Source organism: Ambystoma mexicanum, chromosome 2q (assembly GCF_040938575.1).
Source record: "Ambystoma mexicanum isolate Mex_15411 chromosome 2q, UKY_AmexF1_1, whole genome shotgun sequence".
Classification (NCBI taxonomy): Eukaryota; Metazoa; Chordata; class Amphibia; order Caudata; family Ambystomatidae; genus Ambystoma; species Ambystoma mexicanum.
This window is the reverse complement of record NC_090924.1, coordinates 498,933,169-498,960,017: the sequence shown is the minus strand read 5'-3', so window position 1 is coordinate 498,960,017 and position 26,849 is coordinate 498,933,169. Positions and strand designations below refer to the sequence as shown.

The 26,849-nt window shown below is 45.7% G+C and overlaps 1 protein-coding gene across 3 annotated transcripts in view; it reads right to left on the bottom strand.

Annotated features, from left to right (window-relative positions):
• MAD1L1 (mitotic arrest deficient 1 like 1) overlaps positions 1 to 26,849 on the bottom strand; it is a 3,106,940-nt gene that overhangs the window by 2,918,538 nt on the left and 161,553 nt on the right. For all 3 annotated transcript variants that reach the window (XM_069647622.1, XM_069647623.1, XM_069647624.1), the window contains one exon: positions 18,190 to 18,320. In XM_069647622.1, the coding sequence (XP_069503723.1) occupies positions 18,190 to 18,320 (131 nt within the window). The remainder of the gene's footprint in view (positions 1 to 18,189; positions 18,321 to 26,849) is intronic.

Genomic DNA, 26,849 nt, shown 5'->3' with positions numbered 1-26,849 from the left:
TGCGCCGGCCACGCTCACCTTAGTTGGGTAAATATTGAGCATCGTTTCTTGGGCTGTTACACGGAGCAGGAATCACAGGCTCATGACAGGCGTGCGGATGACTGGGCTCAGAGAAGGGCCGCAGGGAAGCAGCGTGCAAACAGGCGTTTTTGGGTCCCCCACACCACGAGTGGTCCCTGGGCCCTCTGCCTTTCCCCCCCTTGTTGGGGTTCCTTCCTGGAGGTGTGGGCCCAAGTGTTTTTCTGGCCCATTAGGACCGTCTGGCTACCCATTCTAACAGGAGTGGGGAGGATGCTACTCTGCAAACCCCCTGTGTGGATCAGAGTAGTGCGCCTCAACGCTGAGGACACGTCTGGGCCCCTGAGATGCTTTGGAGAGCCGAGATGGGTTGTGGGGTCCCACTCCTGAGGAGGCTATGCTCCTCCTGTCAACCGCTATTAAAGGGGGCGAGGGGAAGGAGTGGTGATATGGTGATCCTGAAGTAGGTGACGTCTGATCTTCGATATCACTTACCCGTAAGAGACCTGGTGCGCGTCACTTTGAACACTAGTGAGCGCGCTTCGGAGCCTGGTCTCCCCCTCCGCTTGACCCACCTCTGCCGAGTCCCTTGCCCCTGCCCTCTTTCAGCCTTGAGGATTTGTGCCTGGCCAGGTACAAAAGTGGCTTCACTCTTGCTTGCTCCCCACCACCCCCAGCCCCCATTTGATGGAATGGAAGATATATCTGCAGAGGTTTCGCTTCGAGATCTCCAATCAATCCCGAGGTGAGCTGTGCCTTTAGATAGGACCATGACCGAGGTGGCAGGCACAAGTACAACCTGTAAGAAATTGAGTTGAACTATGTTAGCCACAACCAATGAAGCCGACATGCAAGCCTACGTGCGGCCATAATGTTTACTTAACGTTGCCTAGGGCAACGCAACAAACCGCGAGTACCAGACGCTGGTCGTAGTAGATAAAGCAGGACGTTGCCTGCTGCGCTCCAGGTAAGATGCATAGACAGAATGAAGATGCACGATCTCTGATTGCATTAATACTTAATGTCAGTGCATAAGAAGGACGACAGAATATAACACGCTTCCTCTCTCTATGTCAGGCAGTGTTATTTGGAAGAATTCAACACGCGTACAAATCGCGTTTTTGCATACCTTGGCTAACAGGGCAGTGGCACTAAATACACATCGTAATGCATAGTCACATGGTATCAGCACTAAGTATACCGGCCATTAAGCACCTTATCACGTTAAGACTCACATTGAAAGTTAGAATATTTAGCAATTCAATTAACACGAGAGGTCACAGTGCTATACACTGTAGTTCACACGTATGATAAACGTTATTAAATGCTTGATATGATGTAAAATACCTCGGAATGAGCATACACATTGATGAAAGTTCCTGTTTCTTTTTGTTTTTCTCTCTCTCAAATTTATGTTGTACATTTGTTTGTCCTTCTGGGCGCCCTGTTTAATTAATACTTTTTTTTTAAAAAAACTTGTTTTGTGCACGGTGCACTGTTGAACCTTGAACTGAACATTGTGGATATGTCTAATGGATATTGTAATGTATAACAATTATAATGTATGCAGTACAGTAACAACCTGGCTCTGAAGAAGGATTAACTCCGAAATGCATTAGCCGGATGGGTTTTCTGTTTTTGTCTTAACAGACAGCAATAGCTTTTTTGGTGATGTTTAACCAATTAAGCGCAAAACTTTTTTGTACCTGAAGAATCCATATTTTTGAACATTAAACAAGATTATATTTTTGAATAATCACCAAAGTTGGTCTTTTGAGTTTATTAAGAAACAGAGTAATCGATTAACCCGAAGTGGGAATTTAGGGTGTGCAGCCCACACCGAAGGCACAATAGCCTCGGTCTTTTTTCTCCATGTACACTTTGTGCCCTACACGGTGGCACAAGATAGTGGGCTGCACCCCACTAACAAACGAATCTACAGGACCATGGAATACTAGAAAAAAAAAGGAAATCAGTAAAAAAGCTGTGCACTCTCGCCTCTCTTTTCACCATGAATTTAAAACTTACCTGTGTTAGCAGTAAAGAGAAATTGGTTTTCTTAGATTTAGAAGAAGGATAGTCCGACAACGTATTCCATATCTATGACAGTAATCACCACAACTGTGCTGCTTCGGAAAATCTTTTGGCGTCTGGGTCAATACGCTGCCCTTGAGGACCTCCTCCGACAGCTGACGTCACTGGATGTTATAAGTAGGACGCACGTAGCCTCAGGTGTAGTTTTTTCCCCAGAACGTGTGGCACCAGTCTTCTGCCAGTTGGACCACACAAAGCCTTGCGGAAATGTAAACTGCAATCGCATAAGAAATTCTGTAGCGGGGAAGGCAGGGAGGGAGCAATATGGAATACGTCATCGGACCATCCCATCGAAAGAACGTTACCAGGTAAGAGTAACTTGTTCTTCGAGGGGATTTGGTCCTCCGACGTATTCCATATCTATGACAGACTTCCAAAGCAGTACCAATGCAAGGTGGTGGGTAAAGAATTCAGCAAAAGAAATTTAGAATGCCCAATCAAATTGCAGAGCAAAGGACCGCCTTGCCAAAGGCCAGATCCTGCCCACGGATGGAATCGAGGGAGTAGTGACGTACAAAAAGTATGGACCGAAGCCCAGGTGGCTGCGTCACAGATGTTACGAATAGGAACACCCCTCTGTAGGGCAGTAGAGGCAGCCATACCCCTGGTAGAATGGGCCCGCAAGCCGACTAGTGGGTCCTTACCCGCCAAGCGGTAACACTCAGAAATAGCCAGAATAATCCAGCGAGACAAAGTCTGCTTAGTCACAGCTTGTCCCAAATGCTTACCAGTGTAACCAATGAAGAGTTGAAAGTCCACTCTGACCCGGGACATGCGTGAAATATAAAAACTTAAAGCTCTCCTAGGATCGAGCCTATGGAGCCTCTCCTCTTCCTTACCAGGATGTGGAGGAGGATGAAATGCCGGAAGAACAACCTTCTGCCCCAAATGAAATTCCGACACCACCTTTGGAAGAAAGGAAGGACGAACTCTAAGGACAACTCGTCCTTATGAAATACAGTGAAAGGTGGCTTAACTGAAAGTGCCTGTAACTCACTCACTCAGCGAGCGGAAGTGACCACAACCAAAAATACAGTTTTAAGAGTTAACAGTCTCAAAGGGCAAGAATGCAAAGGCTCAAAGGGAGCACCCATCAGAAACTTGAGGACAAGGTTCAAATCCCAACCGGGCACCTGGAAAGGTGACGGAGGGAACACATTAGTGAGCCCTTTTAGAAACTGAGAAATTAAAGGGATTTTAAAATAGGAACACTCTTCAGACAAGCGCTTAAATATGGACAGTGCCGCCAGGTAACCTTTAACCGTACCCACTTGCAAGCCCCTCTGGGCTAAAGAAAGCAAAAAAAAGACAAAACCACAGGGATGTCACATGCAAAAGGATCCACATGCTTAACCCTGCACCAGTTCGGCAACGGTACAGGGACTTCATTGCGGGCCTTCTGGACGAAAGCAACACCTCCATCACGTCTTCAGGGAGGTCCCAATCCTTACACCTCAACCTTTCAGAAACCAAGCATGAAGGTTAAGGGATCTGACCTCTGGATCGAGAAAGTGACCCCCTCTCCCATGAGAGGGGATCGTCTCGGTAGGGAAGATGACGTGGAGGGCAGATGGATAAGTCGAGAAGGTCCGGGTACCACGTCCTCTGGGCACACGCCGGAGCAATGAGGATCATCTGGGAGCCGAACATTCGCAACCTCTGCAGCACTTGCAGTATGACGGGGACTGGAGGAAACGCGTACAGCAGTGGGTAAGACCACTCCACCACAAACGCGTCTCTTAAGGCTCCTTTTGGAGGAAATTGCAGCGAGCAGAACCTTTCGCACTTCCGGTTGACACTGGAGGCGAAGAGATTCACTTGAGGAGTACCCCAAAGGGCAAAGATCTCCAGGAGAATCTTCTGAGCCAACTCCCACTCGTGAGAGATCGCGCTCTGCCTGCTCAGAGCGTCCACCGTCTCGTTTTCGTCTCCGGCCAGACGAACTGCCGAGATCGAAACTTCCTGCTGGATTGCCCAGAACCAGAGCTGCATCGCCTCCCTGCACAGAGGAAGTGACCCTGCCCCCCCTTTTTGTTGAGGTAGTGCATGGCCACTGTGTTGTCTGTCAGGATCAGGACATTCTTTCCTTGCACAGTTGGCAGAATATCCCTCAGGGAAATCCTGACGGCCCTCAGCTCCAACAGATTGATATGGAGTCTGGACTTCAGAGACCAATGACCGCTGACAGTAAACTCGTTGGCATGAGCTCCCCATCCCGTGAGGGATGAGTCCGTCATGATCGTCACCTCCGGCCAGGGTAGCCAAAAAGGAGCCCCCTTAATCAGATTGCCTTCGACTGCCCACCACAGAAGGTCCTGGGTGACCGAGGACGGCACCTGAACAGGGTCTGACATCCTGCCGGAGGACTGAGACCACTGGAGCTTGAGTGCCCATTGCAAAGATCTCATCCGCAACCTGGCCTCAGGCACCAGAAGAATGCAGGATGCAAGGAGGCCGAGCAATCTTACGAACTCGAACGCTGGGAGACACTGGGCAAGCTGAAACTTGTGCACCATCTGCTGAATGTGATGAGCCCTCACATGGGGAGGAAAACACTGCCCCAGTGACGTGTCGAGAAATGCTCCAATGTACTGGAGCCTCTGAGTTGGTGTCAAATGGGACTTCTTTAAGTTGAGGGAGAAGCCCAGCTTGTGGAGGGAGTGGCAGGTGACTGAGATGATCCAGGACTTGCTCGGGGGAGAGCGCCCTGATCAACCAATCTTCCAGGTAGGGGTAGATGTGAATCCCCCCCATTCCTGAGATGCGCTGCCACCACTACCATGAGCTTGGTGAAGACCCTAGGGTGGAGGTCAATCCAAACAGCAGGACCTGAAACTGAAAGTGCAAGTCGCCAACCGCGAACCTCAGGTAGTTCTTGTGCTTTGGATGGATCGGCACATGAAAATAAGCGTCCTTGAGGTCGAGAGACACCAACCAGTCCTGAAGTTGAAGGGCCTGGAGGACGAGAGAGAGTAACCATCCTGCACTTGTCCTTCCTGAGGAGTTTGTTGAAACTGCGCAAGTCCATGATGGGTCTGAATCCCCAGTCTTTCTTGGAAATCAAAAAATAAGGGCAATACCATCCCTTGTTCCTCTCTGCTACAGGCACCAGTTCCATGGCGTCTTTCTCCAGCAGGGATTGAATTTCCTGTGCAAGGAGCGGATCCAGTCTCTTCAAAGAGAGATTCCCGGTGGAATGTCGTGCGGCCTCTGCCGGAAAGGAAGACATTAGCCGTGGGCTATGATCTCCAGAACCAACACATCTGAAGTAATGGCACGCCACTCTACAAGATACTGCGCCAACCTTCCCCCCCAACCGGCGAACCATGAGACATGGCCTCATGACTGAGCTGAAGCGGCTACGGCGTTGCCGGAGGGCAAAGAGGCAACTGCCCGAGCGGCCTTGGCACCTGGAGTACCTTGTTTTCCACCTCTGGCACTCCTACGGTGGCCCCTTTGACTGGCAGCTCCTCTCGCTTTACCAAAGGATGAGTAATAACAAAAAGGAACCTCCCCTCCATTGTTGTCCCCTAGGACGAAAAGGCAGAGGTTGTCGAACTGCAGCACCCAACGACTTTGCTGCAGCTTTGGAGGTCTGCAACATCTCAAGGCTCTCGTCAGCCTTGCTGCCAAAAAGATGTTCCCCGTCAAAGGGCATGTTGAGGAGCCAGGCCTGCACATCAGGAGCAAACCCTGACTTCCACAGCCACGCAAACGTGCGTATCACGGTGCTCGCCGCCATGGACTGGCTGACGCAATCTGCCATGGCCAAACCCGACTAAACGGCCTCATACATGGCATCCTTGCCATCCTGGACCATAGCAAGGCAACCATCCCGTTCGTCCCCTTCGGGAATATGTTCAGCCGCTAAGGAAACAGTTCCACAGAGTGTGCGTGAAACGAGAAGGCACACACGGAGTTGGCCGCCTGAAGCGCCATACCCCCTGAAGAAAACACTTTCTTCGCCCAACCATCAAAACGCTGGTCGTCCCTTTCAGGAGGGATGGTAGGATACGACGCCTGCTTTGCTGGGGCCGTAGCCGCCTGCACCACCAAACTCTCCGTAGTGGGTTGCTTGGTCAAGTACCAGGGGTCGCTACTGGCTGGGTGGTATTTTCGCAGCAAAGACTTGCCCACTGCCGGGAGACTCTCCGGAGCAGTCCAAGCCACCGTCGCCACCCTCCTCTGTAGAGCCATATGGAACGGCATTACCGGGTCAGTTTGTGGACCTTGGTCAAGGATATCCGTAAGGTCATCCTGAAGAAAATCCCCTGGGGGAGCAGACCTCCCCAAGTACTCGGTGACCCTAGACATAAGGCGCTGGTACGAGGAGTCAGCATGAGTGCCAGGCTCAGGCCTACAAAACTCCACCTCCGGAGAGGTGTCCAGACCACTGGCGTCGTGCATGGACTGACGCAGGTCCTCAAATTTGGCTATGGCCCGAGAGAATCTCATCTGGCACCGTATCAGGAACCATGCCATCATCAGAGCCCTCATCCACCTCTGCAATGTATTCAAGATGGCGGTAAGAGGGCACAGAATGGGGAACAAAGCCATGCTTGACCTTGGCCAGAGCCTTTCTAGGGGGTTCCACCGTGCCCAGAGGTACCCCCGTCGAAACAGCCTTGAAAGGCGTCGAGTGAATCGACGCCGAACGTGCCGCCAACAGCATCGACGGCGTCGAAACATGCCTCGAGGGCAGAGCCCCGAGCATGTCCCTCGACAGCCTGGGCGCCGATGGCGTCAACGACTTCTTCGGAGAGTGGCGTCTCTTGACCGATCACGACCGACCCCACTCGGCGGCGCGGACGGACCAGTGCCCTGCGATTCGAGACTTGCTAGCATTTTCTTACCGAAGGAAGCCCATTCCTCCGGCGTCGCATGCTTGGTGGGATAAGCGACCCGCCGGCGGACGGAGTCCTCGGATGAGGACGGGGAAGGTGACTGATGACGGCGCTTCCGGGAGTGCCTCGAAGAGGCAGAGGAGTGGCGGGACCTACTCCGGGACCGAGACCCACTGGACTTCAGACGACGATGCAGAGAGTCTCCCCTCGAATCGTCCATCGAAAGCCCCGCAGACCTCGACTTCTGTGGCTTGGACACCTTACCTACCGACAGTTTCTTCTTGCGCTCCCGCAAGGCTTTGGACGTAAGCGACTGGCAGTCAACACAATCATCCGTGTCATGGGCCTCCCCGAGGCACCAGAGGCAGGCGTTGTGCGAGTCCGTCACCGACATCTTGGACCCACAGTCCCCGCACTTCTTAAAGCCCGGACGCGGGGTGGAAGACGAGGTAGATATCACGAAGGATATACTTCACAAACTAACAGGTTCGAAGAACCAATAAAGAACAGAAACTCCAAAGAGTCAAGGCGTGCAGAGATCTCTGAAGCGAACACATTCGCGGAAAAAACGGAACTGAGGCTACGGGCATCGTGCGTCCTACTTATAACATCCAGTGACGTCGGCCATCGGAGGAGGTCCTAGAGGGCAGCGTATTGACGTCATCGACGCAGGACGCAGAAAGATTTTCCGAAGCAGCACAGCTGTGGTGATTACTGTCAGATATGGAATACGTCGGAGGACCCAATCCCCTCGAATTATATGTTAGAGCCAACAAATTTGAAAGTAAACTACATAGAAAACCAGTTTCAACCAGTTTCATCTAATTCGACTCTCCATGGTAAAAGTCATCACTCAGACAAACTGAAAGCGAATATTCCCTATGGAGAGCTGATTCGGACCAAACACAACTGGTCTACAGATCAGGATTTTCAGAATGAAGCTAGCAATATGAGTGCACGATGCGTGGGAAGAGGTTACAAGAAAAAAGATATAATTAAGGCTTATAATCGTACTTCCAATAGAGAGAACAGATTTGTGGAAAATAAAAATGCCTCAGAATAAAGATACAGAACCCATTAGATTTATTAGCAAATTTAGCAATCAAGCGAATAAAATAAGACATCCTACAAAAACATTGGTCTATTCTCTGTGCTCATGCAGACATAGGAAAAACCATTGGAGATAGACCACTGATAACCTATGGCAAGGCCAAATCCTTGAAAGATTTAAAGCCCCCAGTATGATAGACCGCAACAAACATCCTGAGAATTGTCTAGATAATCTAAGACAACAGGTTTCAGTAAATGTAACAGTTCTAAAATGTGTAAACATGCACAAAAGAGTTACAGTTAAATATGGATACAAACTAAATAAGGCTTGGAAACTCAATCAAATAACTGTTTAACTAAGTTTGTAGTTTATGCCATACTATGCCACTGCAATTTAATGTATATTGGGTCGACCATCTGTCTTTTGAAATTGCGCATTCTTCAGCATTTCAGCCAAGATGCAAGAGGAATGGAATAGAGAGCAAATATTGAGAAAACTAGAGTCTAGATTGATTGTCACATTCAGTAACAAAAACCTTAATGGGCATAATGCAGGGGAAGAGTTAGTCATACATCTCTTGGGAGTTTAACAACTAAAGAGTGACAAGAGATTGATTGCATTTCAGTGATTGTTATACTAGATGATAGAGTTAGAGATTTAAGTACATAAATGGTTCAGCCTGAGAGAATTGATTCAATAATTACATTTGCACTTTAGCACTAGGACACTCAATTGAGATGTCTATATAAAATAATTTCTGTATAGTACAACTCTTGAAAGTCAAGTTGCAATAGTATCTACTACAGACAGTGTGACAGCCTAGGGCACAGCTTCTCTGCTTTCCTGTATTATGCACTTTAGCACAGTCACTTTAGTGCTTTTTCTTTTGCATATGGTAAAATGACGGTCTAATGACCTATTCTTTTTCTATAGAATTGTCAATGCACTAGCACTTCAATTGCTATCCATGCACGTTATTGGAATTTTGGAATGTTTAATTGCAGCCCACTTGATTTCTTGTTGATATATGAACATATGTTTAAATGTAGCTATGATAATTAACAGTACAGGTGCAAAATGCTACTGATAGTAGGCACGTTACCACATTGACACTTATTTTATATTATGTATTTGGCAACACACGGTAGAACGACTGTTTTCCCCTTTTTAGAAGATGTGGATTTAAATTGAAAGTTTTGAATGCGGTAGTTGTAGCCCACTTGGGCCGGTTTTGCGGAGTTAGGATACAAGAATATTTGTCCGAGTGCAATGTTATTAGCATGGCACTCCGATTTGATTGCCCATTCGGGCTCCATTTTTGGGATTATATTTTTTAGAGACAGGTTTTGTGCTGCTCCGAGTCTCTTGGGTTTAAACAGGTTACAGTGGTCAGAACCGCGGCAGTGCAGGATGCACTGCATAGGTTGAATTTCTAACAGAGATAAGATATTTTATTGGGCTATATTGAAGCTAAAAATACAAATTCACAAATAAAAACAGAATGCTTTAACTATGGTATACAAACACCAACATTGAAAAACATGGAATGTGTTAATTTGAGCCCAACTCATTTGTGTGACTAGCTCAAAGTGACGGCACTGTTTAACATCATTGGAGATCTATACCTACAGGTCACATGACACGAAGTCCCTGTGAAGGGATGGGACGTGTGGCACTACTACAGTGGCTTTGAGTCTTGTAATCAGTTCATGCTGAATTATTATTTTAAAAAAGAGGTTTTATCTTAAATAAAAGTTATGTTTTAGCACCATTTCTGGCATTGGGTACTTGTACTTTTTGTAGCTGTGTAGAGTAGTTGGTGCTGTTTATTGAGCTACTTTCTTCACCCAACACAGCAGTGTGTGCATACCTACAAATATACAGTAATTCCTTGTTACATCACCAGGCACAGTTCTGTTAAAGGTCCTGATCCATTCAAGAAAAGGGGAGGGGGGAAGAGTTATTAACTGCCACCTATTGTCCCACTCTTAAGTTGACCATTGAAAATGAGAACTGTTCACTTTTACGCATTTATGCAATAAACACCCAGTGGATGAATTTGAGCCAACATACACTTTCCTTTTATAAGCGATTGACATGCTGGAAAGTTAAGTAGCTGATGTCAATTGAGTTTTCTAGAATGCGGTTTGAAAATGACATGTCTATTGTGTAAGGGGGAGGTATCCGTTTTTAATAAAGGGGATGAAGAGAGATTTAGACAGGCAGGGACGTTCTGAGTCAATTTGGTGTTTAACAAATGAAAGCCTGACCTCGATACACTTTTCAATCCATGGTGGATGTGTGCCCACATTAAACAAAGCACATATGGAGGTGTGTTTGTGTTTACAAATGTTTAGTTCAATAAGTGTAACATAGAAAAGTGATGTGACCAGTGTATTGATAATTTTAGTACCATTTGAAAATCATACATGCATAATTGGTTGATATTTAATGTATTTCCATTTTATTAATAAAGAGACCTTCTGTACAAAATCCTGCATGTTTCTTGTCCCCAAAAGGGGAGGGAGGATGTTGGTAAACATTCAATGGGGGTCCCAGGTTCATGAAAATAACTTTTATTCAACACAAATTGGGTGTGCCTGGTTTAGGGTGGGTGGAAAATTCCCTCCAATTGGATTACCCACAATGAAAACATCCTACAATTTTATGTGTGACGATCAGACAATGATCCTGAGAAAACATCCCCTTGCCAATGTTCGTCTCTTCTGAACATCAGCAAACGCTCTCAATGAACTTCGGATCAAAGGTCCCCACCTCCTGTCAATCGCAGGTAATCTTAACCGACTGCCTTGTATTTTGTGTGTAACCTTGCCGGTCAAGAGGCCTCAAAAACTTGACTGCCTCTTCAACGGCTCCTTCCTCACTGACTGTTCCATGGACAGTGCCGCCTGGGGTGTTGACAGGCCCATTCCTTGCTAACTGGACCTTCTTAGATTGCACTATTGCAAAAGAGATCTTAATGGTGTTCTATGCCATGGGCGGCCCACCAGTCGAGGAAGGCCTTTCTGACAAACAGAGCGACGACGATGACCTTGCCATGAACAGCTTGTGAACAAGGTCTCTGTACAGAACTGCTCACTGGCGTTGGCTGCATTAGAAACCTTAACTACCTGTGATTTGTGTTTCTGGAAAGTTAGCAGATGCAAGTTAGAGACAGGATGCATCTTCCTGCTACTCTTCGCCCCGGTGTCTCGGTATTCAGTCATTTGTTCTGCACTTTTAGCCAAGATTTCTTCTAATGGACTTGCTACTAGATTAGGCCACCACAGGTTCCCTAGGTACGAGAAGAAGTCTCATGTGACTGTCCTTCAATGGTGTTGTCCACCGGTATATTGTCTGTCTGAAGACAATCTATTCATCTCTTATATGGTTATCAAGGAAACATTATTCCTAAATTTTTTATTTATTTATTTTTTTTTTTTTTTAACAGCCTTTGAGAAGCGACTTGTTTGTCTCGAGTGCCCCCTCTTTACTTGAAGTCTGCAGTCTGGACTAATATAGAGATGGCCTCACAGGGAAGAGCTTATAATAACCACTGACTTGATAATGGAGCGAATGACAAATGAGGCGGTTACGATACTAAATTTCACTTTCTGTTTATTGCTATGGCAAACTCACCAAATATTCCCAGCCCGACGACTGGGAAGTTTTATAAGCTCGCGAATCTATGAAAAAGCCAATGCTGGATAAACATACACTTTAATAGATGACTTAAACGAGTGTAAGCATGCACCCCTACTTTTCAATCTATAATTGCTTATTCAGCGGTTTATTTATCAATTAACCATAACTTTCCTTCCCAAGTTGGTAGGATGCACGCTTACCTTGCAGCACAAATAGAATTATTATTATAATTATTTTATAACGCGATTTATACCGAGTGGTTTCTAAGCACGGCATTTCGATTCACACCCGTGTTGAACTGCATTGTCTTACTTCCAAGACAAACGCATTGCCCCTGAGCAATCCTTCCTCCCCGCAATGGGCATTACATTAGTTAGCATGAAATACAATGTTTATTACTACCCAGGTTAGCACTGCAAAAATTAACTATCGGTTTCTATTTCTGCCCGAATATAAAAATGAATATTACTGGCCTGTAATATGGCAGTGTAATATTGTACCCTCCAAGGCCGAACCAAAGATTTCTGTGTGGTAGTTGCTTGGCAGGAGCCACAGGTTGAAACAGTACATACTGACCTAAAACAAGAACATTACCACCTGTGGTAGAGAAATACATTGGACGGCCTTTCAGTTCAATTATGTTGTTAAAACGAACTGGTTTCAGATTCAGTTTTTCATGTTCACAGGTACCCTAGGCAGACGGGTGAATGAGAATCCGGATAAAAGGAATGAGGAGCCCAGAGATAAATCTTGATCTTAGCACTGGTCTGTGCAGGCTACCAAAACCTGGATGGTGGATTTGGGGTCCAGCCAATCAAACACTCAGTCATTCTTTGGCACTACTGATTTAAGTCAAATTCCATCCACCCACTAAACTTCATGGAACAATTCATCCCTTCTCCCGAGAGGGGAGCCATCCCCTTTGAGGCTAGGGAGGTAAGCCTGCCAAGCAAAAGCCCCCCCCCATGGGCCTGAGCAAGCGGGACCTCACTGGGAGTGACTCCAATTCCAATAGGTAACTCCCAGTCCAAACCACCTTGTCTGCATACATGGATGTGGAAGAGACTGGCATCTCCTGTAATGACTATATTCAGCAAAGATCCGGCTTCGTCTCCATTGGCTTCAGGTAGAGTTGAAGGTCGGCTGAATAGCAAGGTCAAGGAAGACAGACAATTCAAGTTACAAAGAGGTATATAAAGAGAGCTGACTGTGAATGGAGGAGGGACGAGAACAACTGCTACGCAGAGTAACTGTCTTAAAGGGGTGGACACATGTCGAGTCGCGCAGCCAGAGGTGGATTGAATAAAGATAGCCCCGCTAAACTGGAGGCAGGACGGCGGGTGCCTTGACTGAGCAAGAGGCTCCATTCAGGGAACGAGACTTGACAGAAAAACAACAGTCATCTGTGGTAGCGTGACAACTGATGAACAGTGGTGGGCCTACGGCCCAGCAACAGCCGCAGAGACCATAGACTGGAGCGTAGCCTGGGTCGCTGAGCTCCACCCGACAAGCACCTGTTGGGCTGGAAGCAGCACCATTCAGAACACAGCACTGTCAATGTGGGTATGCCAGTATGACCTGGAACGGTTGGTTTCACAGGGTACCGAAACTGACGGAGGTCCGGAAAACAGTGGGAAAGAGTTACGAACATTGTACATCCGAACTGGAATTGCTGCTAAGAGTATGATAACTTGATAGACTTTACCAGGCACACAGCCCCAAGAAAGAGGGAAAAAGTTTGAAACATTGTATGTCACGGCTGGAATGACCACCAGAAGTACGAGAAAGGAAGAGCAGCTAATGGGCCCACAGCCCCACTAAAATCGAGTGAAAAAGATATGAACATTGTAGACCAAGTCTGCAGTAGCCAAGCAGGCTAATGAATATTGCAATTGTGAATTAAGACATCCACAAGACTTTGGGGAAACCCAATGCCCTGAAGGTGGGAGACCGAAAAGTGTCTTGCCAAGCAATCCTGAAGAGATTTGGACACTTGAAAATAAAACCTAAGAAAAGTATAAGAGGAAACTTTTTTCTTTATCACAGGAGGGAGTGAACCCCCTACAGAGGGTCTATCATTTCTATGAAAAGACTATCTGAATATTGATGAAACTGTGCCATTGCGCACTAAAGACTGTGGGCAAGTCTACAATAATTTGGGCCAGGCAGGAACCCACACCAAGGCTCTTGTGCAAGTCTCCCCTTTTCCTTTAGTTGGGTGTTTTCAAAAGTGGTAGGATCAGTTGGTGGTTAGCATTTGGACAGAACACTTTCTTTGGACTAGTCTTGCACACTTAGTTTTAGTTTGACCAGTTAGGGAACTTCACTCAAAGTGACAGGGCAAGTTAGGGGTTTTTCCTTTTAATTTAAATAAAATATTTCTGAACATGTCTAACTTGTCAGATTCCTTCTTTGGGTTCACCACAGAACCCAACCAGCATGTGCAAGGAGGGGATTTGGAAAACTTTTGGTCAGATGTGAATATTCCATATCAGCTTATGTTTTTTTTTTACTGCCGGAGACTCACGTTTTCCTCAAATTATGGTCTGGTTGGAGTACAAAAGGGAGGCACTGGATAGCCATAAGGCCTAGATGGAACTAAGGAACAGCTGTACAGTGGGACACATCGTATTGATGGGATTCATAGACTACCTAGAGCTTTAAATACATGGTCCTGTGCTTTTAACAAGGTAGTAAATCTAGAAAACATGCAACTGTGCTTTCATTATTGTGTCAGCAATCGAATTATAATGAACATGCAACTCTAGCATTTATGCTTCCAGGCTGGAGCAGTGCCTCATTATAAAGCTTCTTGCAGGACAAATGAAAGACCGTTTGTATTGATATTCTAGCACTTGTTCGATCAGTCAGGGGTCAAACAGAAGGAGATATCTTGTTAAATAATGCTGGTGTACATGTCCCAAACTACTTGTGTAACAGATGTAGACATTATCCATTTGGTCTCCGTTAGATTTTCATGTATATGCCAAATCACCTTCACATGATGATAAAGTTTAGATTAGAAATTCTTCGATTACCTTGTAAAGAGTGACTAGATAAATGTCCATTCTAGAACCCCTTGGTGAAAGATGTTATGCACTTTATTTGCATCTTGCCCTTACATATCTCCGTAAGGAGACGATTTTTAAGATCATTTGTTCAGTGCATAAACGAGGACTGTTGTTGCAGCCTATATGCTGCAGAAAATAAGGGATGAAAAATCGTAGAGTCCAACTAATGAAGTATTTAGCCTATGCACGCACATTTTTAAAATCTTATCTATGAAATTTTCAATTTTTTATGATGCATAATGTAGATTTCTGTTTTAAATTTGTAAACTTTTCATGGAATTACTGAAATAAAAGAGTTTCAACCAAATCCTTCACGTGTGAGACCCCCAGCACTTTGATGGACTTGGGGATTATTTTTCTATGTTCCCGAATGAGTGGGAACCGTTTTTCCCACTCAACCTTTCCTTTTACTCTGTGTGTGTAATTTTTCGCCATAGTTTATTTTTTAAATCAATACTTTCCTATAACATTTTGGGCATCTACATTTTATTATTGCAGCACGCAGCACTCTCCAGTGTCTTCCCTTTTTATTTTCTCTCGACTTTACCTTGCAGAGACAGGTGTTCTCAACGTTCGAGGGATTTTCATCCCCTCTACAATTTATATTGCGACACTAGCACACCCCACCTTATGTGTAGTGCTGGGAAATGGTATCCGCTTTCTCACTGCTCCTGTAACATTTCTGTTACAGTGACAAGCTTACTTTTATAGCTTGTGGCAATGGACATACTTTACTGAATTGTATGTCATTTTGACTGGGAGGCTTTAATTACAGCCTTGGTAATCCACAAAAGGGTCACCCATTCTGCTAGAATGGTGGCATCTTTCTTATTTCGCTGTTTTTAGTGCGCTTGTCCTTCCTTGGTCCTTCTGCCGTCTGGGGTGGAGGGGTCCTAGTTGTACTTTTGTCTTCGGCGGGAACCCTTTGTGTAGCCAGCCGAGGCTCCAGAGTGTCTGAAGGCAGGAAGTGAGGGAGGAATCCGAAACTGCTCACCTTTGTCTAGTGTGCCTGAGAGAATCCAGTCCCCACTGGGGGGTTGGCTGTCCTGATTGGACAGCCACCACCTCTTTCTGTGAAATGCAGGAAGAGTTTGTAGAGGATGTGTGTGGGTTCCTGTATAAATGGCATGGATCTGGAAGCTGAAGACAAATCGACCACTGGCGCTGAATCCAATGAAGAGAAGACTGTTGTAGCTACTTCCAGCGGCCGGAGAAGTCTGCTGTGTAACCGCTGCCTGTGTTGACCCCTTCTTTGATGCGACATGAAGACCCCAACTCCAACCCACAGACTGGTGGGACCAATCAGTCTTAAGACCTACATTTGGAGCCATCCCACGACACTAGCCGTAACCTTCCTGGGCTGAAAACCACCAATACCCTGGGACCTCGAGCCTAAGTGCTGTGCAACATCTTCCGAAGAACTAATCTCACTGAAACTCGGACTCCAGAGGCACGATTCCACTCCTTGAAGTCCCCTCACCAGAGTGCTGAACTGAGATAGCGAGGCGAATCCGATCGCCAACGATCATCCTTCATATGGCACCAAAATCACGGACCTGTGAGAAATACTGAAGACATTTGTATGGAGCCTTTTCTGCTGTCTGCTGCTGCAAGTTCCCATGCAGTGTCCATTCTTTTGTTACCACGACAAAGAATCCGGGAACCAGGTCCTGTGCTGCTGCATCGTGAAGGAGTGTCTGCAAGCTCTTCTTCAATGCTGAGGTACTGTGTGACTGAGGGTAATACTTACCTAAAGGCTGGTGTTGCTCCTGTGTGGCTACGATTTGTGTAACTGGGAGTTCGCACATACAGTTCGTCCAGGCCCAAGGCTGCAATGCATCTAGCGAGCCTTCTATGAAGTCCCTGAACACTTCTACTAACTCTAAAGTCTGATAATTACTTGTCCGATGAAAAATCAGCTGGAACTCTGACCTTCCTTCAGTTCGGCCTTATCCTGACCTGCCTACAGCTGGCTCCTGGACCACCTGGAGTCCCCCCTTCTGCCTCTGAGATCACTTGTGCCCTAGAATAGCGAAGTACTCCAAAGTATAAGGCCCCTACATAGAAATTATAACAAGTGTTGCAAAGTACTTACTTGCTATATGTTAGTGTGTAACTTTGATTCCTGAAACGGAACAAGTTAAAAGTTATTACTTACCTTTGCGTAGCTTATTGCCACTCTGAAAAGAATACAAAGTTATTTACTTACCTTTAAATTGTGTTCCACTCATCTAAAAAGTAACATTGGTGTACCTTCATATTCCTGAAATAGAATAAGTCTAAGGGTTTACTACCAATAGGGTTTTACTCACCATGAATTGCTTGCTGCCATTCTAAATGTGTTACTTCCTTTCTGAAAAAGTCTGATTGAGTTCTTGCTTACCTTAGAATGGTGTTCCACTCTTCTGAAATATAACATTGGTATAACTAGCTACTCCAGAAATAGAATAAGTTAAGTGTTTATTACCAGTGAGGTTTTACTCACCTTAAATAGCTTATTATTATTCTAAATGTGTATCCAGTGTCCTTACTTATCCATGAAGTGCATACTGCCCCTCTGAAAAGTAATTCACAAGTTTTTGCTCACCTTAGAAATGTGCTCTGAAAAGTGATGTTGGTATAACTATGATTCTTCAAACTGAATAAGCAACTGTGCACCATTAATAGGGTCTGCTTACCTTGTATTTGGTCATTCTAATAAAAAGCCTACTAATGTGATTTTACTCCCATTGAATAGCTTACTGACATTCTAAATGTGTATCACTAGGTTTCACTCTCCTTGAGCTGCATACCACTATTCTAAATGTGATTTATGCTTTGGTTTACTTACCATAAGCATAGTGTTGGATTTTATAATTGTGTTTATGACTTCTATAAGAGTTGGAGTTTACAGTATTGTCTAAAAGGTATATAGTTGTATAAAGCCCCTAAGTGGACTTTAGAAAACTGTCCTAACAGTCTCAAGCGTTCAAAGTATCAAAGAGCATTAATGACCATTTACAGTTTAATGTTTTGGACGATTGTATTACTGTACTTATGCATTTATTTAAATAAAGTAAGTATTAATGTCGTCAGGCATCCATTATCGTTACACAATAAGACACTTTTAAATAGAATGAGTAATTCAAGTTTTACTGCATTGATATCAGTGCTCAGCCAACAACCCTTTAAAGACAAATGCCACATTTTTCCTTATAAATCAAGTTGACTCAACTTCATAGAAAAGATAAAATGCAGAGCATGGGTACCACTATGAAAGAATATGAACGATGCAAAACTCCCATTTAAAAGGAACCGTTCGCTTTCGCTGCAGTCAAGGACTAGTAAACGAGGTTCATTCTTTAAACACACTGCTCATGCTCGGGATTCAGCAAAAAGGAGCATCTTGTGCACAGTTTCATTACAGAGTAGACTAGCAAAGTTGGGGTGACCACGAACAGCCTATGTTTTTCCCCCCAATTCATACCTGTGGTAGGCATTCTCCTCCCTAAGCTGCAGAAGCTCCTTCTCCATATTAGGGAAACGCGCCAATTCAGACTTCATATTCCGAACAATAGCTGCATCCTGCTCCTGTGCGGCGAGCTTCAGCTCCAGTTCCTTAGAGGCAACAAATGCATATCTTTGTTAGACACCAGTACCTTGGATTGAGGAAGTTGAAGAACAGACATCAACAGCCAAATATAAAATAACACTCACCATACCAAAATTGTATTTAGGAATCTTCACTGTGGTGAAGGTCAAAATGGATGAGATGAGGCTACTTGCCAAGTTGACACAATCTTCAGGTAACATTTATATGCAGCAACGTAGCAGAGTTTCGAACCATCTTACAAAAGGACCTACCTCAGTACCAAACTGCTTTCAAATGTTGACATTTTGTACAGCTTGCATAAGAGTCCATTGAATTAAACTGCCTTGTAAAGTGCCAGAATCTAGGCTCTACTGACACGTTTCACAAATTGCACAAGAATCACCCCTGTTCAAGGGTTTTTATTTAAATATCAATTGATCTATGCCCGTCCGTCCTCTCATCTCAATGCACCTCCTCCCTATGCAAAACGCTAAATGAACTGGGGTGTGACCCTAAAGGCCCTTGGCCTCATCTCTCTAAATTCCCTGAGGAACTTCCCAACTTTCCCTGCTCTAGCCAGTAGTTAGTGCTCCAAGGAGATAAGGTATTTCTGCCTGGCAGACACCCAGCTTGATTTGTTATTTTCATTTACGGTCACTTTCTCCTCTCCCTCTCCTTGTCCTTTTCTTTCTACTACCCTCCTTCACCCACTGTGTCACACAGTCCATTCGCCTCGATCGTATTCCTGCTCTGCTATTCTGTCTCGCATGCCTTCTTGGCCCTCACTCCACCCGTTGAGGTTACGACTTCCTTCACTCTATTGCTCCACACTACTACCAAGCCTACCCTCCAGACCCCCACGTCTCCCTCCAGACAAACTCCTCCAACCTCTAAATCGGGCACCCCCTTTCACTCACATTTACTTCACTCAATCCCTACGCCTTTCTCAAACACTTGCCAGACTTTCAGGCACACTCAACGTAGCACCACTTACACTCACTAGCCAATGCCTCAGTTTCTCCAGAAGTCGCTTTTACACCATGCCGCTCTTCCCTTCTTGCTGTTTTCTCGGTCTTAAAATTCTTCCTCTTCTGCCCTCACCAAAATAGCATACACTTCCTGGGGTCCCTTTTTAATAACCTCCTATCTCAGCAGATTGGTTCTGTGTCACTGGTCAATCTGGCCATAGCATCACCAAGAGGTGGTGAGCCGCATAGTTAAAAATAGATGGCCAAGCCCTGCCAACTCCCTCCACTCAGGCCCACCAAGAAACAGTAAAGGCGGACTGTGAAGTTGAGTTCTTTTTCGCGTTAAGGGCCAGGTTCCTGGCGCTCCTGAGGCAAGTCACTGTGTTGAGTGTTTGCGCCCCTGAGAGAGCCTGTGGTGGTCTAGAGTGCTCGTTGCCAGCGGTGTGTGCTCCTGCCACACAGGCTCTCCCTTTGCAGGTCCTTGGTTTCTTTATTCTGATGGTGGCTCACTAGAAGAAACCCCAAAAGACTGGAAAGCATTTTGTCAAGGAGGCATGGCATGACAAAGGGACTGCTGAAAAACAGACTACCACAAAGGGTGGGAGTTGGGGGGGCAGTAACTGGGGAAAGGCAGGTTCTGGTTTCTCCCTGGTAAGCCTACTTATACTGTGTTGCTTACGGTTCGACGTGGAAGGAACACTTACACCATTCTCACAGCCAACTGCAACCAAGTGAGGAAGCCCCACCCAACAATCAACCCAGTCAAATGACATCTTGCCCAGTCCACTGACAAATATTTGGGGTTTCGGGTTGTGAACTGACTGGTATTACCCACAGAGAGTCAAGACAGTTCAGAAAGTCCCCTGACCCCTCACGAAGGACATGCAGGCCTTTCCGGACTTCGTCAACTATTATCACCGATTCAGACATTTGGGTTGGTTGATAAAAGGTCCCCATGAAAAAGAGGGGTTCACATTGCATGCGCCATATTAGTGATTGGGGAGGGGGGGCAGACTGTGATGTTGACACGATGCTGCATTTTTACATGCATCTAGTGTAGTTAATGGGATATGTGTTACTTTTTAGGTTTACTTTGTGTTTAAGTTCATACAAGATTTGCAAATGTCAAAACTGCCGATTGCAGGTATGGTGTGCCACAAATCACCTAAAAATTACACAAACAAGGAGATTTACAATGGTATAATCATATAGGACGCAGTAGTCTTGAACATTCATATACATACATACATACATACATACATACATACATACATACATACATACATACATACGGTTGTGAGTGCATCCTCACTTCTTTCCCCAAAATCGCCTCTCCTACGGTGGCCAGGAAAGGCCATAGCTACTTGATCCCGACCCTGCAGGTGGATATGCGAAGGAGGACTACATGGGGGAGGTCATCTGGGAAGAGACGGCGAGCAAACTCAGATGAGACACAGTATTCCTCCCCTTCTATGGACGACAACCCATAATTCCCAAATGCATAATTGCACATTGTAAAATTAATCCAATCACTGGTTCTTTTCATAAGCCCCCAGTTAAACATATACACTCTTGTACTGATTTCACTTTCAAAAATATGACTAAATATTTTGAGAAACAACACTACCACTGGCAGAAAGCCTCTTACACTGGGACATAGAAGAGGCCAACGAGGAAGATAAGGCCTCATTTTGTTAATACAGACACATAACAGCCTCAACTATGTACTGGGACAAGGACGACGACCGCACGAGTGAGGCAGAACTAACGTTCTGAGTGGGAGCGGTCTAGTCTTTCTTGGACACATTAGGATGGCAGGAACTTTAAAAAGCAGTCATCGTTTGGTAAATGGAGGCAGCTTTGGAGGGAGAGTGAACTGTGAACGCAGTCAGCTGTGCAGCGGTGTGTCAAGAGGCAGGAAAAGAATTCTGAAGTTATGCAGCAGGAAGCAGAGCTGAAGGACGCTGGAGGTCAGTGGAAGCCCAAAGGAGAGATCAGCGTGACCATGCAAAGCAGTCGAGAAAATCTCGAGCTGCAAGGGGACCATAGACGGTGGCGAGAAGCCACAGAGAGCAGCTGGCAGAAAAGAGGTACAGCAAGGGAAGTAGAAAACCTGTGGCAGTCGAGGACCTCACAACAAACCGTGAACTCCGACCGGTGAGTGAATCCAGACGGGGGAAATCACCGGATTGGCAGGCGAATATGTAACGCAAGCAGCGAACATTGATTCAAGTGGAATCAAGCATTTCTATGAATGCAGAGTGAAGTGAAAGTAAATTAAATAATTTGTGAATGCCGAACAAAAACAAAAACCAAGTACCTTTTGAATACCGAACCGAGTGAATGCAAGTATTGAGCAATCTTGAACATTAAACCAAGTGAAAGTTTGGGAATCTGCCTAAATATAGTGAACTGCAGTATAGGAAAAAACGGGCATGGGCAAAAGCCAAAAGGAGAATCAAAGGAACCGCACGTTATGAATACACACTGGCAAGAGCCTGGAGAGTGTAAGAAAGTTTAACAGGTGCATTGTGATTAAGGAAACCACCTAGCAGTGTCTGGAGATTGACATAGGTCGAGAAAAATCACAGAGCACTGTCAAGCTGACAGTGGCCTAATGTTGATCTAAAAGCAGCAAGGAAGGGGGACTGGTTGAGTGACCTGTAATGGGTGGACCACGTGGTCCAACAACTGCGCCTAGACAGAGTGCACCCCTGTGTAGAAGGACCACTGAAAACACCCATGAAGAATACTGTGTTTATACTACAACAAACTCTGATGCAACCATTGAAGTTAAGAAACTGAACTGCCCATGTAAACTGGTGAAAAGTACCCATAGTATAAGAGTGTCTCAAGGAATTGTGTTTTGAACTCTTGGTGAAGGGTACCCCTAAGCTTGATGAACTGTTTTGGGGGAAGGGAATCCATATAACTACTGGAAGATTGAAATCTTGGGGAAGGGAACTTCTATGCCTTGAGAACGGTTTTGAACTTGGGGAAGATGATTACAGGCCAAGAGCTGGAAGAAGCTGTGAAACGTACTTTGAGCACCATTCGTTTTGATGCCAACATCCCTAGCAATTGTATACAGTTAGACTTGTGGGCAATTATGGATTTTGGACACAGACATTTGCTTTCGAATTCCTGACACAGACTATCCTTAGTTTTCTTTAGGTAGGGAAATCCCACCTTAGGAAGTTAACTTAAAATGTTGGATAGAGTAAGGCTTAACAAAACGTTCGTAGACAAAACTTGAACCGGTTGTCTGCATCTGCTCCTTGATGATTTCACAGGGTCTTTAGGGAAATATGTTTTGGGACAGTTGTGGTACATGATGAATATACATATCTGTATGCCACAAACCTCATAAGATAGGAATTGTACAGACCCAGAAGCCTGCGTTTCCGAGATGACCTTGGCATGACTAGGAAACTGGTTTAGCAAGGTTGAAGGCTGAAAAAGGGCAGCGAGCAGCTGCGATAATATCAGATGGTCAGTTACAGCCAGGCTCGAGTGTTAATGATTTGGCACTATTGTGGAAAGGAGATGCAATCTTTTTAAGTAGATGGGAGCCTATTATTCATTGTCTAGGGAAGTCCGGCCATTTGTTTGTGACTGAGTTACAAACCTAGTGCAAGGACCGTTTAAGGGCAGCGTTTACAAATGTTTTATGGGTTTCGATTAGTTTGTCAGGATCTGCCAGAGGCCATGCGTGTTGAATCGGTAGTCACAGATTAGAATGAAACAAGGATGCCAGCAGGTCTGGGCGGGTAAGGAATTTATCAGCAGTTGAAAAGGGAACTTGTTTTATTTCACCCCCTACTCATACAGTTTTAAGTGTCTGGCAGACCCAATTGAGGGAACACACCTGCAACCTGTTAAGTGGTTGCAGGTGTATAAAATGAGACACCAAAAGGCCCAAGAGGGAGGCCTGTGAGGGAGAGACTAGCAGGGGACCCATGAAAAAAGGAGGCAGCCACAGTTGGACTGTAGGAGTCAGAGGACTTGCAGGACCCAGAAAGAGTGTGGTCGTTGCTGCAAGTCTGGGAGCCTCTGGAATACGGACGGGTAGCAGGAGCAATGGAAACGCCATGAGAAGAAAGGACATCGCCCGCGTGCGTGAAGTGGCAACCTCGTGCTGGAGAAAGCACTCGACAGACAAGCTAGGCTCATAGCAGTGGACTTCCCAGCCTCAGAAGTCCAGAAAAAGCAGCAGGAGCCACCAAGAAGTCTGAAGGCAGCGAGTGTCGGGGAGGGCACTAGCACAGGTGTGCTTCTATCGGACCGAAATGATGTAACAGTGAAATTGAGTAACAGATGCATATTGAATACCAAACTAAAAATGGAAACTTTAAAAATAAACACGTATTGAATGCCGAACTGAAAGGGAACTTAAAATTAAGCAATACGCGTGCATATTGAATACTGAATATATGGAACAACGACTGATAACTTGAAACTAAACACATTGGGCCTCATTATGAGTCCGGCGGTAACCTGACGGTTTTTCGGGCTCGGTTACCACCGGACTCTTATCACCATTCCGCCACCTTGATTTCCCGGAATTATCGGGGCATTACAACCCCGGTGACCCGGGAATTCCGGAGGCGGAATTCGGTAAATCCCCATCGAGTCCCATTGGACTCAATGGGAATGGGGACCATGGAAACACCGGCACCATCTTGTGATGGTGCCGGTGTTTCCACATCCGCCTGCAGACGGGCAGTGTTAAACTCGCCAGGTCAGACCTGGCGGGAATGACACCTCCGCCTGCAGGACTCGAGATCACCCGGTATGGAAACAACGGTAGCGGCGGGTATTAAATGGAATAAAACCTTATGGGCAAAGCAAATAACAGAACTGCCCATGTGAAAGCGAATGACGGAAAGGGCGCAAGTGTGTGGGGTAGGAACAAAATACCCGAAAGTGAACTTTTGTGAATAAATGCAGTGCATCAAGGCCAAAGACTGGCAAGAGGTGTGCGACACGCGATGGAAAAGTCAAGAGGATGACAAAGGGAAGCCAGGAGTGCAATTCAACACAAAGCCAAGAGGCCAACAAAGAGGAACTAAGTGGAGGTGATTTGGTGCCCAGGAGTCCGTGTTAAAGAACCTGTGTGAGCTTTAGAGCCCGGGGATCCTGGTTGTGCGACCTTTGATGGATGGAACGTGTGGTCCGACCACTGCGCCTAGACCAGTGAGCCGTGAATCCTGAAAACCAAAGAGATTGTGAAACAAACCAGTGAAAGCACTATAAGTGAACTGGTGAGGCAAACCAGAAGGAGGGTCCAGTGGACCTTGAATTGTGCAAAACTTTTTTTTTTTAAAAAAAAAAGACTGAAGCAAGTATATTTATTTAATTTTATTTATTTATTTGCATTTATAAAGCGCACAGTCGGCCCAGGGGCATCGAGGCGCTGTTACAGAAGGCTGTTTCTTATGATACATGCGTGACATGGTTATCTCAAATTACACACAAACATTACAGTCATCAGATGTGTAGTTACTTAGGATGCAGTTTATGACGTCGCATCAACACATGTGGTGAAGATAAAGTCTAGGGGAAGGGATCCCTGAGATTTGAGAAATCACACGTGTGGTCTTGAGAGCAGAGCCTCAAGACCTTTTGTGTTTGAACAGTGTTGCTTGGAACTTGGGGAAGGGAACCCCGAGGAATGCTTGGAACTGTGTTGCCTTGAACTGGAGAAAGGTAATTGAGACTTTTTTGTAGAACGCGAACTGGAAGGTGGGAGAAGCTCAGAACTTTGGGTTGAACACTATAGGCCTAATTCACAGAAGCGTTTTATAATGGAGCAATCCCATAGGAAAATGCTCTGTGAATTAGGCCTTATGTCCTTTATTGTTGACATCCCTACACATTTTAACTTTAGTTGCGAGGGCAAGTGTAGGTTTTGGACACAGGCTTAAGGTGAACTCAAACTTTCACTTAGTTTCATTCATACTTCATGAGGCCTTCCCACCTACCACAGAAGGATCTCAAAAAGGGGGTGTGCGCTATGAATATGAGTGGATGATGGTTGTTAAATAAATGTGACTAATGAGAGTGTGGGAATTAAAGAAGATTGGGTTTCTTTTATATAGGTTTGTCCAATCGTGTGGGGGATTTGTACTAAAATGTGGGAGGATTGCAACTGTTACAAAATGTATAAATGTGTCAATTTGTGTGTTTCGAGGAGACACTGGTTAGACTCTGGTTAGTTTGACTCTACAGCATCATGGAGCGCTTCCCGGCCATTTGTACAATAAACATGCTTTACGAACAAACATGCACTCGCTTCTTATATGGTGGGCCTACTTTGGGTTAAGGTGACCAGAGGTCAATCCGCACAAGACCAAACTTCAGAAAAAGCAGGACCCTTATCTGACACACTGAAGAGCCATCCCAACATTGTCCAGGGGGTCAACAATGCCCAAACTGCCTTAGAGCAACATAAAATAACCTTGTATAAATGTCAAGGGGTCACCCCTAGCCCTTTTCTGGAAATAAGGAGAATACCTGGACACAGGAACAAAGTCATCCATTGGAGCTGAAGCAATCCAAAGACGACTTTGACAGGCATGCGGGACGACTGCTGCATAACAGCATTGGCTCAGGCAATACCTCTACGTCACGAGTCCCTACCTAAAATAGACAGGGTCCTTCCTCTCCAAGACTGGTGGACCAACCAGCCATCGGTCCTCCTCGAGGTACATAGTAGTTTTTGGTTGCATCTCCTCTGCAGGACTAGAAGAATCCGGTCTTATAGCAGAGTTGCAAAGCGCCTCCTGACTCCATGCAGGGTCGAAGCAACCCTCTACAATCTGATCTCCAGAGGATCTTAAAGACAACTGTCCGTGAATGCCCTCGAACCTGTGACCCTGCATGGCAAACACAATGAGGAGGTTCGTTTTCCTCAGTGATTTAGTATTGCCTGGGACCGGTTCTCCCTTTCCAGGGCTCAGGCCTGAGATCACACATCTCAGGAACGACCCACTTTCCCATTAGGTTTTACATTGGGCACAAAGTCCTGCTTACCACCTGGGTCTGGCCCAAGATGGTGGTGACCGTGCCAGTACTTGTGTGGGTCATCCTTGTGAACACTAGGGGTGGTAGCTGTTCCTCCTTTTGCTAGCACTCGACCCGAGTCCCTAGTTTGAATGTTGTAACCAACTTCAGCACTTTCCCTGCACTAGCAGTGTGGGCCTTCCTGGATCACTCACCATTCCTCTCACCTAAAAGACTACCAGAGACCTTGTACAGGCTAGTGCTGGACTTTTGAGGTTTACATTGTGACACAGCACCTTCAGTGCAGTGACACAGGGAAGTATCTTAGATTTCCCAAAGGTTGAAGTACCGTCTCTTGGTGAAACTACTGTTTCCAAAAGCAGTGAAGCAAAATCGACTCACATTGTGTAACGTTCTAGACCCAGCACACACCATCTTACAATAGGGTGCTGGAGGGGTTACTTCGTGTCCCCTTTGTCTAGTTTCTCATTTAACATTTTTATGTTACACTTTCTACAATTAATGGCTGGTGGCAGTGGTTCACTTTTTACTACCAGTGCAGGTTTTTACCGCGGGCTGCGT